This window comes from Oncorhynchus keta, chromosome 34 (genome assembly GCF_023373465.1).
Source record: "Oncorhynchus keta strain PuntledgeMale-10-30-2019 chromosome 34, Oket_V2, whole genome shotgun sequence".
NCBI classification, from domain to species: Eukaryota; Metazoa; Chordata; class Actinopteri; order Salmoniformes; family Salmonidae; genus Oncorhynchus; species Oncorhynchus keta.
In genome coordinates, this window is record NC_068454.1 from 43,338,184 (window position 1) to 43,353,573 (window position 15,390).

General features: G+C 42.4%; 1 protein-coding gene across 1 annotated transcript; it reads left to right on the plus strand.

The window, feature by feature from the left end:
* The first annotated feature begins 651 nt into the window (after positions 1 to 651).
* On the plus strand, positions 652 to 7,436 carry LOC127915112 (uncharacterized). The gene is made up of 4 exons (XM_052493927.1): positions 652 to 976; positions 1,157 to 1,233; positions 6,668 to 6,950; positions 7,046 to 7,436. Exons 1-4 carry the CDS (start codon positions 941 to 943, stop codon positions 7,280 to 7,282), a joined length of 633 nt encoding a protein of 210 aa, XP_052349887.1. The 5' UTR covers positions 652 to 940; the 3' UTR covers positions 7,283 to 7,436.
* Positions 7,437 to 15,390: the final 7,954 nt, after the last annotated feature.

Genomic DNA, 15,390 nt, shown 5'->3' on the forward strand with positions numbered 1-15,390 from the left:
TGGAAGGTTGGGGTCAGAGTGGTTCACATAGACCATGCCAAAACTTTCGGAATAGTCCGCAGCCCACTCAAAATGGTCCCTTAGAGACCACGCTGTATAGCTTTGAAGATCCAGCAAAAGTGCTGAAAAGGGAGGAGAAAACATAGTTACTAATGGCTCTATTGTGACTGGGAAAACAAACTGGAATAAAGATCGACAGTTACACATAAAATACAAATTACATATTGGACATAACATTTAAATATTAAAATGTACTAAAATGATATTTATTATGAACTTAACAACTCAGGAATATTGGCAATAAATGAAAAATGATGGCTAAATTTGAAAAATAATCTGTGTATTAGCAAAATTATCATTCATAGGACATTTCAGTTCTATAACTGATTAGATGAATGTGTTATTGTGCTGTACCTTTAAGGGCCTGGTTAAAAGGGAAGTTTACCCCTTTTGTTTGTCAGCACCCCAGACAGTTTTTAGGGCCTGAGAATTTAGATGTAGGTAATAAACTGATTCTATCCCCGCCTTCCCAATAGAAACCCCATGCAACATCAAAGTACATCATAAATCCCTCCCAAACACACTGCTCTGGCCTCCCATGACTGCAGTAATCCTCATAATGACTTTCTCTGCACAATTTTTCAGATAAATTATTTCATTTGGCAGAGTTTTACCAATATATTTGTTTTTCTTCCCGTATTGAAATCCAGGAAGTAGATTCATGTGTGCCACTGGTTGGGACTTCGAGGTTGGCGTGGTTGAAGGACGTAATCAATTTTATGTTCTCACACCCTCACAGTATTTGTCAGATGGAGAACGAAAAGGAAATTGGAGACCTGCCTAATTTTCAGAATGGTACAGTTGTGCCATATCGGGGCGGGGTCTTCCATTTCGGGATTGACCGAGAGAAAAAGAGCTGGAGAGAGACAGGACTGAGCAGATGAGGAGGAAACTCAGGCTCTTCCCAGAATACATGGTGAGTGGTGGTGCTGTTGTGGGATGCCTACCTCTACCAACAGACAGTGAGCGTCTTGGTTGTTGAGAATGGGACCAGCTTATTCCGATAATGGAGAAGGTAGAACATCAGACCGAAGATGGCGTGTGTGTAACTAAACACTCAGATTTCTTGTCGCTCATCAATCCTGGTGTGTTGTAGACTTTCTTCAGAATGCCCAGGATCAACTGGAGACAACGTGCCACACCTGACGGTCCAAATGGGAAGCTCTCTGAAGCGTAAGTGTTTTGGCTAATATTAAATCAAATAAAATGTTATTTGACACGTGCTGAATACAACAAATGTAGACCTTACAGTGAAATGCTTACATACAAGCCATTAACCAACAATGCAGTTAAGAAAAATAAGTGTTAAGTTAAAAAAATAAAAAAATAAAAGTTTAAAAAAACATTACAAACATTTAAAGAGCAGCTGTAAAATAACAGTAGTGAGGCTATATACAGGGGGTACCAGTACAGAGTCAATGTGGGGGGGCACAGGTTAGTCAAGGAAATTGAGGTAATATGTACATGTAGGTAGGGGTAAACAGAGAGTAGCAACAGCGTAAAAAAGGGGTGGGGGGCAATGCAAATAGTCTGAGTAGCCATTTGATTAGCTGTTCAGGAGTCTTATCACTTGGGGGTAGAAGCTGTTAAGAAGCCTCTTGAACCTACCTAGACTTGACGCTCCGGTACCGCTTGCCATGTTGTAGCAGAGAGAACAGTCTATGACTAGGGTGGATGGAGTCTGACAATTTTTAGCGCCTTCTTCTGGTATAGAGGCCCTGGATGGCAGGACGCTTGGTCCCAGTGATGTACTGGGCCGTACGCACTACCCTCTGTAGTGCCTTGCGGTCGGAGGCCGAGAAGTTGCCATAGCAGGCAGTGATGCAATCAGTCAGTATGTTCTCAATGGTGTAGCTGTAGAACCTTTTGATGATCTGAGGACCCAGGCCAAATCTTTTCCTTCTCCTTAATGGGAAAGGGCTTTGTCGTTCCATCTTCACAACTGTCTTGGTGTGTTTGGACCATGATCATTTGTTGGTGATGTGGACACCAAGGAACTTGAAGCTCTACTTGCCCACCTACAGCCCGTCGATGAGAATGGGGGCGTGCTCGGTCCTCCTTTTCCTGTAGTCCTTTGTCTTGATCACGTTGAGGGAAAGGTTGTTATCCTGGCACCACACGGCCAGGTCTTTGACCTCTTCCCTATAGGCTGTCTCATTGTTGTCTGTGACCACTGATGTGTTGTCGGCAAACTTAATGGTGTTGGAGTTGTTCCTGGCCACGCAGTCATGATTGAACAGGGAATACAGGAGGGGAATGAGCAAGCACCCCTGAGGGGCCCCAGTGTTGAGGATCAGCGTGGCAAATGTGTTGTTACCTACCCTTTCCACCTGGGGGCGGCCCTTCAGGAAGTCCAGGATCCAGTTGCAGAGGGAGGTGTTTAGTCCCAGGGACCTTAGCGTAGTGATGAGCTTTGAGGGCACTATGGTGTTGAACTCTGAGCTGCAGTCAATGAATAGCATTCTCACATAGGTGTTCCCTTTGTCCAGGTGGGAAAGCGAAATTGCATCATCTGTGGATCTGTTGAGGTGGTATGCAAATTGGAGTGGGTCAAGGGTTTCTGGGATAATGGTGTTTATGTGAGCCATGACCAGCCTTTCAAAGCACTTCATGGCTGCAGATGTGAGTGCTATGGGTCGGTAGTCATTTAGGCAGGTTACCTTAGTGCTCTTGGGCACAGGGACTATGCTGGTCTGCTTGAAACATGTTGGTATTGCAGACTAGGTCAGGGACAGGTTGAAAATGTCAGTGAAGACACTTGCCAGTGGGTCAGTGCATGCTCGGAGTGCACATCCTGGTAATCCGTCTGGTCCCACGGCCTTGTGAATGTTGACCTGTTTAAAGGTCTTGCTCACATCGGCTACAGAGACCGTGATCACAGTCGTCTGGAACAGCTGGTGCTTTCATGCACGCTTCTGTGTTTATTGCCTCAAAGTGAGCATAAAAGGCATTTAGCTCGTCTGGTAGGCTTGTGTCACTGGGCAGCTCGCAGCTGGGTTTCCCCATTGTAGTCTGTAATAGTTTAAGCCCTGCCACATCCGACGAGTGTCACAGCCAGTGAAGTAGGATTCAATCTTAGTCCTATATTGATGCTTTGCCTGTTTGATGGTTCGTCTGAATGCATAGAGGGATTTCTTATAAGCTTCCAGATTAGTGTCCCGATCTTTGAAACAGAAGCTCTAGCCTTTAGCTCGGTGCAGATGTTGCCTGTAATCCATGGCTTCTGGATGGGAAATGCACGTATGGTCACCGTGTGGACGACATCGTCGATGCACTTATTGATGAAGCCGGTGACTGAGGTGGTATACTCCTCAATGCCACTGGATGAATTCCAGAGCATATTCCAGTCTGTGCTAGCAAAACAGTGCTGTAGTATAGCATCCGCATCGTCTGACAACTTCTGTATTGAGCAAGTCACTGGTACTTCCTGCTTTAGCGTTTACTTGTAGGCAAGAATCAGGAGGATAGAATTATGGTCAGATTTGCAAAATGGAATGGCGAGGGAGAGCTTTGTATGCCTTTCTGTGTGTGGAGTAAAGGCTGTCTAGAGTTTGTTTTTTCTCTGGTTGCACATGTGACATGCTGGTTGAAATGAGGTAAAAAGGATTTAAGTTTGCCTGCATTAAAGTCCCCGGCCACTAGGAGTGTCGTTTCTGGGTGAGCATTTTTCTTGTTTGCTTTTGGCCTTATACAGCTGGTTGATTGAGGTCTTTGAGCCAGCATCAGTTTGTGGTGGTAAATAGACAGCTACGACTAATATGTGAATTCTCTTGGTAGATAGTGTGGTCTACAGCTTATAAGGAGGTATTCTACCTCAGGCGAGCAATACCTCGAGGCTTCATTAATAATAGATATCACGCAGCAGCAGTTATTGACAAATAGACACACACCCCACCCCTCATCTTACCAGATGGAGCTGCTTTGTCCTGCCGAAAAACGGAGAAGCCAGCCAGCTCTTGATAATCTGTGTCGTTGTTCAGCCAAGTCTCAGTGAAACATAAGATATTACAGTTTTTAATGTCCCGTTGGTAGGATATTCTTAATCGTAGATCATCCAGTTTGTTTTCCAATGATTGCACGTTGGCCAATAATACAGAGGGTTGTGGTGGTTTACTCACTTGCCGACGAATTCTCACAAGCACCCAGACCTCCTTCCCTTGTATTTCTGTATGTTATTCACGCAAATGATGGGGAGGAGGGCCTGTTCTCTGGGAAGCAGTATATCATTCGCGTCAGACTATTTAAAGAAAACATCTTCGTCCAGTTTGAGGTAAGTAATCGCTGTTCTGGTGTCCAGAAGCTCGTTTTGGTCATAAGAGAAGGTAGCAGCAACATTGTGTACAAAATAAGTTAAACGACACAAAAAAACAACTAAATAGCGAAGTTGGTCAGTAGCCAGTAAAACGGCAGCCTTCCCCTCTGGCACCATTGCATACCATGATGCAACAGAGCCAGCAGATGATCCCCGGGAGTACCGGCAAGCTGCCTACACACAATTTGATGTGGCAGCATGGTGCTCTTGGTTGTCATCCCCAGTTACTGTGTTTGGAGAATCAGGGACACTTTCCCTTATCCCCATTCACAGTGCAATCGGTTCCACCCTGGGTGCTAGGATTTTATATGCGTGTGGCAGGATGACATGCTAGTGTTATACCCAAAGAGTGTCCTTTGTCAGACACTTATTGACATTAGTATGGCATCATGTCACTTGCTGTGAAAAGAACACAACCTCTCCCTCATTTTGCATTCTCCACACACAAACACCAGCCAGGTGCATCTTCAGGACATCAAAAACCTTACTGGGCACATCATGTCATATCAAAGATTCTAAAAGGTTGCTTGTTTACTTCTCACACAAAAGTGTCATCACTGCACTTTCTCCCAGCACAACAAAATTGAAGTGGGAAAACATCAGATTTTATTGTGTGCTTGAATAAATAATCTTTTTACATTTGTTTATTTTTCTGGATATAAAGTTTCAAATGTAAAAAAATGTACACATTTTAGACATTTGTCTGCATTGAAAATTGGTTACCATTGATAATAATCATACGGTTCAAATGTCACCCTCAAAACAACAGTTAACGTTACTTGTGCCAGGTCTATGCAGGTAAATGATAACTTACTAGAAGCCTTGATATTCAATGAGACATGGGATGCCCAGTGAAATAAGACATAGGCATGCAATTATTAGGTTACGGTACTGATATTCCAGAGGAGTTTTCAATTGGGATATAAAAACACAACTACCCCCTGCATGAACATCCGTGAGAGAGTTAGAATGTAAACAGCTGCTAGGTAGTCATAGATAAACAGTTGTGGTTGCAGGGAGAACGTTGTTTGGTTTTTTAATGTTCTACTGAACAAGCATCATCATTAGTATTGGATCTATATCAACTCGACCCGAAAAGAGAGGTGAGAAAGAGGTAAGTGTTGGGTTTCGTTCAAAATGAAATAACAAAAGAAGAGGTGCGCCCTGGGGATCGCAGACGACTTGCTGATTCCAGCTTTAAGGACTTAAGATACAATGTGAACATGATCAAGCGCAAGATAACGCTTAGCTACCGAGAAAAATTGTCAACTGATAAAAGGCTAAAACAGAAACCTGAATATAACCAGATCAAAAACACTGAAGATCCAGAACCTTGTGTCAATTGTCACCTAACGAGAAATAAAAGATTTGTGTTCGAGCCCAGACATAATATACACCCCTAGAGGCAGGTAGAGCCCCAAGAACACAGGGATGGGAGGATTAGAGGGTAAAGAGGCCAACAATATCTGTTAATAGATCTATGGCTGACAGGTGGTCCGGGTAAGACGTAGCAGCATAGGTGGATCAATGGATTTAGCTGTTTAAAGACCTCTATAGACTTACAGTTATTTCCAATTGCTAACACACTAAAATGACAAGCAATTCAAAATGGCACTTTTTAAATGCACTGCACACGGTTCTCTGCACAAGACACAACTATCTGACATAAAGTGACATGCTTGCCATTTCAAAACACTGCCATTCAAAATGACACAACATGAGCTAATTGGCCAATACATGTGCCACCTGGCCAAACACCTCAATGGTTAAATGGTACCACTTCAATCAGGAAGTAAGCACTATGAAAAGACCACAGGTGAGCACCTACAACAACAATGGAAGCAGTTGCAGAGAGAGGAAGAGGAAGGGTGAGAATGAGAGGGGGAGGAAGAGGAAGAGTGAGAGGTAGGGGTAGAGCTGGTAGAGGAGTTCATGGCCAAAGACGACAACTTTCAAAGGAAATCAGAGCAACCTTAGTTGATCATGTCATCAACCATGGGCTGACAATGCGAGAGGCTGGACAGAGAGTGCAGCCCAACTTGAGCCATTTTACTGTCGCCTGTATCATCCAGACATTTAGACTGGAGTACAGGTATGTAACCAACATTTCTTTCACACTATGTAGTACACCCCATGTCATAGTGTATCAGTTGGGTGACACCTGTTTACTTCATGAATGGCTGATGTCATACACTAACTGCACAAATTTCCTGTAGAATTTACTCTACTGTGGGGGAAATATCTTTAGGCTGTATTCTCCAAGCCCTATATTTTTGTTTTTTTGTTTTTCTTAAGGACTGAGAGACGCAAACATGGTGGAGGAAGGGGCCAAATGTTCACCGGGGTACAGGAAGCTGCCATTGTAAACTTGGTTTTGGAAAATAATGAAATCAGATTACGAGAAATTCAAAGCCACATCATCCAAGACAACACCATATTCAGCAACATTCAACGAGTCAGTCTGTCCACATTGGCTCGCATTCTCAAGCGAAACCAAATCAGAATGAAACAACTTTATAAGGTGCCGCTTGAGAGAAACTCTCAAAGAAACAAAGAGGTCAGACGAGCATATGTGGATGTAAGTACAATATTGACTGCAGTACAGTACACGCAACATTGTTTCCCAGTGTACTGGATAACACCATATTGACTGCTTTTGTTCTTTGTTTTCAGGGAGTACTGGAAATGGATGCTCATGCAATCCCACATGAGTTCATCTTTATAGATGATGCCGGGTTCAACCTTGCAAAGACCAGAAGAAGGGGGAGAAACGTCATTGGCCACAGAGCCATTATAGATGTTCCTGGCCAACGTGGTGGGAACATCACAATGTGCGCTGCCATTTCCAATACGCATGGTGTCCTCCACCGTCATGTGTTGGGGAATAATCAGAATGAGTTGGTAACATAGGTAAGATGTTTTATATTCATCTTATGTTTGTAAGTTACTTCTCATCAGAATGTTTTTGTATAATACTGTGGCGGGGTTTGCAGTCATCTGGTCTCTGTCAAGACTAAGTTACGTGGGCTGGAGAGAGGGGAGAGGTCAAGCGTGGATCTCTTGGCTCCACAATGTCTGTGTGCCAGTCAATGTGTCTCTGTGATCTTGTCAAGATGGGATGGATTTGATATATGGCTGTTGATATGGAGGATTTGTTTATGGTTCTGAGTTTGAGAAAATAACATAGTTTAGGAGACAAAGCTGAACGATAAATTATGCCAATGCTGTCTGGCTATGTGTGTCTTTGCTATAAAGGATCTCAGTTGCAATGTGTAAGGGACTCTCAGAGAATTCATTGATAGACACTGAATTCATCTGAGAGTCACAGGGTTGTGATGGAGCTCATATAATTAAAGATGGACTTTGTGATAACTGACTCTGACTTGTGTGTAGTTTGCTCTCATAATTTGGTAAATAGAGGAAATTTCCACGACACATGCCAACCTTGGACCATACAACACAGCCCATATTCTCACATTTCTGGACAGACTCCACAACATTCTCATACCACCAGAGCGTATGAATGATGCAGACCATCAAAAAACCTGGTACGTTGTAGTATGGGACAACGTGAGCTTTCATCGTGCAGCCCCAGTCCAAAACTGGTTTGCTGACCACCCACCATTTCTCGTGCAAATATCTCCCACCATACTCACCATTTCTGAACCCCATAGAAGAGTTATTTTCGGCATGGCGGTGGAAGGTGTACGACCGGCAGCCCCTTGTGTGCATGCCTCTTGTGCAGGCTATGGAAGAGGCATGTGATGAGATTGATGTGGGTGCGATTCAGGGATGGATAAGGCACTCAAGGCGCTTCTTCCCTCAATGTCTGGCAAGGGAGGATATTGCCTGTCATGTGCACGAGGTGTTGTGGCCAGAACCAGCTGTGCGGCAAGATGCTGCCTAATTATTTTTCTTGCCTCTTTTTTTCTATATATTTTTTCTGCTATTGTCTTTTTCAGTTTACTGTTTTTTTGTGAGCATATTTTTGTTCAGTCCAATGTAAATATATCTGCTGTGCATATGTTGCACTGACTTGTTTGATGAAAAATAAAGCGTTTCAACAGCATGTGTGTGTATCTGCAAATATTTCTGTGCATCTGAAGAATTTTCTACAATTTGAACTATTTTAGTATTATGGCAAAGCATACGAAAGATGAGTGCTTTTCATTATGCCCAACAGTGTGTAGTTGGTTAGACAAAAATCTGGTAATATGAATGAAGTGTGTGCCATTTCGTGCAAACGTTTGATTTTGATAATGCTATATGTAGTTTTGGTTGCAGTGCTTCATTTTGCAGGATATATGAGTTATTTTGAAGTTTTTTAATTTTTTTAATTTTACCAGGCAAGTCAGTTAAGAACAAATTCTATTTTTCAATGACGGCCTGGGAACAGTGGGTTAACTGCCTGTTCAGGGGCAGAACGACAGATTTGTACCGTGTCAGCTCGGGGGTTTGAACTTGCAACCTTCCGGTTACTAGTCCAAGGCTCTAACCACTAGGCTACCCTGCCGCCTCGTCTGGGTGTGTGGTTTGTGAATTATGTTAAGTATTTTGATAAAACCAGCCGAGTTTGCAATATTGTGTTTTAGCAATTGGGAAAAACTGTCATCTGAACTAAAAGCCCACATGATCACCCCATTCAAATGACCTCACGTGTACCCCACCGATCACAATCTAAATCAAAATAGAGTGCAGCAAGGGGTTTAAAAAGGCTAGAATCACGTTGTCACTCTTATTTTGTCTTCTAAACCAATGATTATTTTGCAAGTTGGGATTTTTCAAAGAGCCTTTTAGGAGGAGCTGCTTGGCAAATTGAATGGGTGATCATGTGACAACTGTGGGCCTTTTTAATGAAGTAAAGTACTCTCTAAAGTAAGGCCATGTTTACAGTACAAAGTAAACCTAAGAAAATGGTCTGGCACTGTAGGCCCTCTGCACAGCCTAAGGATATCAATATCAATCCTAATTTCATCCCATTCCTTCACTATGCCAGTCAGCCATAGAGTTTAAGCTGTCCATGTGTGTGTGTTCCTGTCATCAGTCTCTGTGTGTGGCCTGGTACATGGAAAAAGTGCTGCATCAGTTTTGGGGTCGGGACTGGGAGGAAGGCAGGGAGGTCTCCTGTTAGTTGCTTGATAGTGGAGGCTTCACAGGGGTCTTGGTCCATCAGGTCCTTCACTGTCAATCTTGATGTATTCCAACAGTAGTCAGAAAACATTGAATTGTTACTATGTGGGGCAAAGAATTCTGTAGGGCAAAAACTAAATGAAGCCACTTCTTTCAAATTCGGTTATTGTAATGTACTTGGTGGAAAACAGTTTGTATGTACTGTATGTGGGTTACTACCTGGGTTTCTCACAGGGTTGGAGGAGGAGGTTTCTGGTACCCCTGCATGGTCTCGAGGTTCACCCAACCCTAGGGGGGAGGGAAAGAATGAGGAATGTGGAGGTTAAGTGTACCGATAATGTGAACTTAGAAAAAGACATCTATTCATTGATTTCATAGGTATCATCTACAGGCTTTGTTATAACTCACTCTGAGGTCTGATGCAATTCAATCTAATATTCCTGCCTTAAGTTTTTTTTTTACCTACCTAGGCCTCTTCTCACTTGTGATTGCACAAGTTCCTCAGTTGTTGGGTGGGTGAATAGGGGGTAGGCTTCTTTTCCTTGACATCCCCGCCACCAGATTCCAATCGCTTCCTCAAAATCTTGCAATGAAGGTCCGGAATGTACCTTTAATCTGTACGATAACATTTCCAACACTGGAGCAACATCTTCACATCATAAAACCAAAAAAATATATACTGGAATATCTATCATTACATATTCACTGCATGGATTTTCTTGGCCAGGTTCTTGGCTCCATGCCACATATGGAGATACTGCTGTTTTTAAATTTTCGTTTCACTGAGTCTGAAAAAAACATTATATATTTTTCTAAAGCGATTCAATCTTGCAAAATAAACATTTGATGTGCATGTTCATAACCAAACGTACTCAATAGAGCAGAAATCTGTACATGTGCGTCTGTGCAGATTTATTTTGGCGGAATCTCCGTAATCAGCTGATCCATGGTCCTAATGAATGCCTCTCTCCCCATGATGACAGAGTTTCTCTGGGTTTCCCTCTTGTCAATGTTCACTATGGAGATGTCTATGGAGTCATTCGCCAATGTAGTGGAGGTGCAATACTGTGCACAGTAGCCTGGCCAGTCCACGTGGCCATCAGCTGAATTCGAAAGAGACATGAAGTAATAAATAAAAAAGCAGGACATCCATGGTAAATGCTTGTGGTGTACTGTAAGCACAGAAACAATTAAGTTTTACCTAGGGCTACCACAATGTCTTTAATTTGCAGACGGTCAATGATCACAGCCCTTCCAGAACAAATGTATTAAGTCCACACAGTACCAGTCTTGAATATTGAAAAAGGTGCCACTGGAAACCATCCCCATGTTCATGAATTAGAAAAGGTAATTATTCCCAGACAGGAAAATGTTTGTGGCCAATACAAAGTCACCTGTCAGCAACCCATGTTTCACTGTGGGCTGAGACTTCCGGGAATATGACTGGGAATAGTTCATGTCTCCCAGTATTCAAAATGTTTTACAGTAATGAATATACTACATGCTTGGGGTATAACCTACTGTCTTTTTCTAAAGGAGGGATGAGTTTCTGAAATAGCCTGGAGAGGTTGAGCTAGGTGGGAGCACCATGGAGGCAACAGAAGGCGCAAAAAAAAAGTTAGTGCAGCCTGTTTTCGCCTTCTGTTGCTTCCATGTTGCTTCCATGGTGCTCCATGGCAAACATTTTGAATACTGGAGAGAGAGAGACATGACAGTACCAGAGATACGCCCCCACATAGCCTGCTCAAAGAAGGCCGGCACAAACAGAGGGACACAAAAACGTGTCTCACACAAGAAAGATCTCACTACTCAATAGCCATCATTGAATGGAATAGGAAAAAGGTATTTATCTATTCTCCTAATGAAATTAAGCATGTGTTCTCACCTATCTGACAGTGTGGTGCTCCAATGCTTGATAAAGCAGGCAGAGGTAACACTTTCCTTGGAGTGAATTGTGGTGGGGCCTTTTCCTAACTAGAAGTTGATTAATTACATTTTGAGCATGTCCCATTATTATATCTAGCTAGCTAGCATGCTAATGTGTGTCACAAAACCTAACAAGTGAGCTTGTTCGTCAACTCTCTACCAAGCTACATAATGTTAGCTAGCTAACATTGTTTCAGTAATGTTCTGTAAGAATGTAAGTCACTTGGAAGTCTCAAAAAGGTGATGTAACTATACTGCCAAGCACCATTGCAGCTGCTAAGGTTACAGCCGAGCACCATTACAGTTCGATCACTCTCAAACAGAGAAATGCACATGAAACGTTAGCTAGCCGCCAATGCAAAATGTACGTAGGTTCTAAATGATCATTATGCTCAAAAACACATGCTTATGTCAATATCCTCACTGGTTTTACATTACATTCACAAACATCACAGATAACATTAGTTAGCTACTGTAGCTGGCACAACGTCTTGGTAATGTTACCTGTCGAGCAGAAAACAGGCCATCTCTGCATCAGGCTTCAGCCCTTTTAGGGCCATAACTTCTCTCCAGTGATTTCAAATTGTTACCCAAATTTACTCATTTTTTCCCCACAAGCCTTATCATTTAGTCGCTTTGCTGAACTTCTTTTTTTTGGTCCCTGTATCCGCAACCAGTGGGGCTGGACGCTTGCCTAAAATCTGACAATGTTGATTGCGCTCGGGAAGAAGATGACCACGACTCCGAGTGACCCTGCTCAAAGAGGGAGGCTGCAGCCCTCCAACTCAGAAACGAGAGACGCACTGAATTTTGTTGACCAATGGGAAAACTGAAAATCTCAACTCAATTTTGTAAAAGGCCAAAAGCATAATTTAAAAAATAAATAAATAGTGTACCACTATCATTCCACTATTAATGCAGATATATTATGGACATTTGTCACGCCTTGGTCTTAGTATTTTGTGTTTTCTTTAATTATTTGTTCAGGCCAGGGTGTGACATGGGGTTATTGTATTGTCTTATTGAGGTTTTTGTAGGCATTGGGATTGTGGTTGATTAGGGGTGTGTCTAGTATAGGCTTGGCTGCCTGAGGCGGTTCTCAATCAGAGTCAGGTGATTCTTGTTGTCTCTGATGGGTAACCGTATTTAGGTAGCCTGGGTTTCACTGTGTATTTCGTGGGTGATTGTTCCTGTCTCTGTGTATTTTCACCAGATAGGCTGTAATTAGGTTTTTCGTTCCGTTTTGTGTTTTGTATATTACGTTATTTTCATGTATCGTCATTTCATTCATTAAAGAACATGAGTAACAACCACGCTGCATTTCGGTCCGAATCTCTTTCGACAAACGAAGAACGCCATTACAACATTATAATGCAAAAATTCGACATAATGCTCCTTTAAGGGCCATGAGTAGGACACAGCCCTAGCCAGAGCCGTAAACTGAACAAAAATATAAATGCAACGTGCAACAATTTCATTGATTTTATGGAGTTACAGTTTCTATGAGGAAATCAGTCAATTGAAATAAATTCATTAGGCCCTAATCTATGGATTTCACATGACTGGGAATGCAGATATACATCTGTTGGTCACAGACGCCTTATTAAAATATATTTTTTTTGTGCATTCAAATTGCCATCGACAAAATGCAATTGTGTTCGTTGTCCATGGGTTATGTCTGGACATACCACAACCCCACCGCCACCATGGGGCACTCTGTTCACAATGCTGACATCAGCAAGCCACTCGCCCACACGATGCCATACACGTGCTCTGCGGTTGTGAGGCCGGTTGGACGTACTACCAAATTCTCTAAAACGACGTTGGTAGAGAAATGAAGATTCAATGCTCTGGCAACAGCTCTGGTGGACATTCCTGCAGTCAGCATGCCAATTGCACGCTCCCTCAAAACTTGAGACACAGGTGCACCTGTGTAATGATCATGCTGTTTAATCAGCGTCTTGATACGCCACACCTTTTCTAATGGATGAATTATCTTGGCAAAGGATAAATGCTCACTAACAGGGATATAAACAAATTTGTGCACAAATTGTTTTTTTTGTGGGTGTGGAACATTTCTGGGAACTCTTATTGCTGCTCATGAAACAGGGTACCAACACTATGCATGTTGTGTTTATAGTCTTGTTCAGTGTACTTTGCACCTTGCAAATAAATAGCATTATAAATGTTCATATTATGTACTGTTAACGTCCTGAGTATGACACACCTGTCATCTCTATGAATTCTAAAATGTGATAAAAGACAATAGGCAATACATGTTGGCCCTGTGTCCTCCATACACTCTTTAAATATTCACCTCTTACCTTTGTAGCAGGACAATGCAGACTGACTGGGCTGGCTGGGGTCACATGTGGGCAAAAGTAGCCTAGACCACAGATAGTGGGCGCTAGATCTGCAATATTGTCTAGGATAGATGTGCCCAACCGGTAATACACTCATGTCCCCTGTGGACCGTCTCGTACATAGAGCATCCTCCATTCAGGCTGAAAAAGCATGGTGGTGGTGGAAAATTGTGTTTTAATAAGACAGTACATATTTTTCCAGTTGTTTTTCAGACGGACCGCCATTAAAGCTTGTTGAGGGAAGTTATGTCTTCGCAGCCTAACGGCAAATGCTTTATGTATGAGCCACTCCAAGGGGGACACAAGTGTATTACCAGCTGGGCACATCAATCCTAGACGATGGTGCAGATCTAGCACCCACTATCAGCTGCCTAGGCTAGGGCAAAAGGTGTTCCTAGGATAGGGACACTTTAACGTGAGTTACCCAGGTACTGGAAGTAGGCCCTGGAGCCCACAGGAAGGGGGATGACTGCAGTCAAAGGCATCAATCCCTGATTGAATGGCTAAAGGCTTGGTGCTCAGGTCCCTTACTAAGTGATTGGTCAGGGGTCCTGCAAGAAGCATGAAGTCTTGTTGGTCGTCTTCCACTTGACATTGGCAGCCATAGAGACACAGCAGATACAGAGACGGAATCCTCCCTAGGGATCTCATCTTGGTTATAGTGGAAGTCCACACAGTGCTCGCCTTTTATAGTGGTGTTTTTTTACTAACTTGAACTCTGACACACACGGCTCGCTACATAATCATTACATGTAGCAGTTCTCCAATGATGCAATGGTTTATGGTGCTTGTAATGATAGTTGCAACGTTGAGTGGCTCTGAAGGGCCTCAGAAGTAAATATATTTGTGTAGGGCAACCTGACCCCTGAAGTGACTCTTCTTACCAACTGTATGCAATAATTTCCTCTGTGTTGTCTTAGGAATCATATAACTAATATCTGATTGGAGGTTCACTTTACAGTAATACTATTGGTAAACAACTCAGATTTTGAATCCAAACAACCCAGATGCTTATGCCCTAGTCGTCATTGTAAATAAGAATTTGTTCTTAACTGACTTGCCAAGTTAAATTAAAAAAACATTTAAAAAGGGTATTGGATTCATTGTTGTTTCTTATTTTTCTTCCTGATCTGCTATGGTGAGAGACTCTTTCTTTCTTTCTTTCTCTCCACTACCCTTTTCTTTTGGTGCATGGCCTTTCAGGCTATGATTTCTCTCTTTCTCTTTCTCTCTTTCTCTCATATCTTGCTTTGTTATTGTAATTATTGCCTTGTAACTTAAGATTCATGTCTTTTATGTGAATCCATTCATTTTACAAAGTAATTAAATTCATGTATTTACAATTCCATTCCCAGATATTTATTGATTGCCTATTACTGTAACTCAACTTTATGGCATCAGAAACACATTTGAATAGGCCTTGTGTCTTATTTTTAAAATGTATTATTTATTTAATTTTATTATTTTTACCACCTTTTTCTCCCCAATTTCATAGTATCCAATTGTTAGTAGTTATTGTCTTGTCTCATCGCTACAACTCCCGCACGAGCGGGAGAGGCGAAGGTCGAGAGCCATGCGTCCTCCGAAACACAGCCCAAC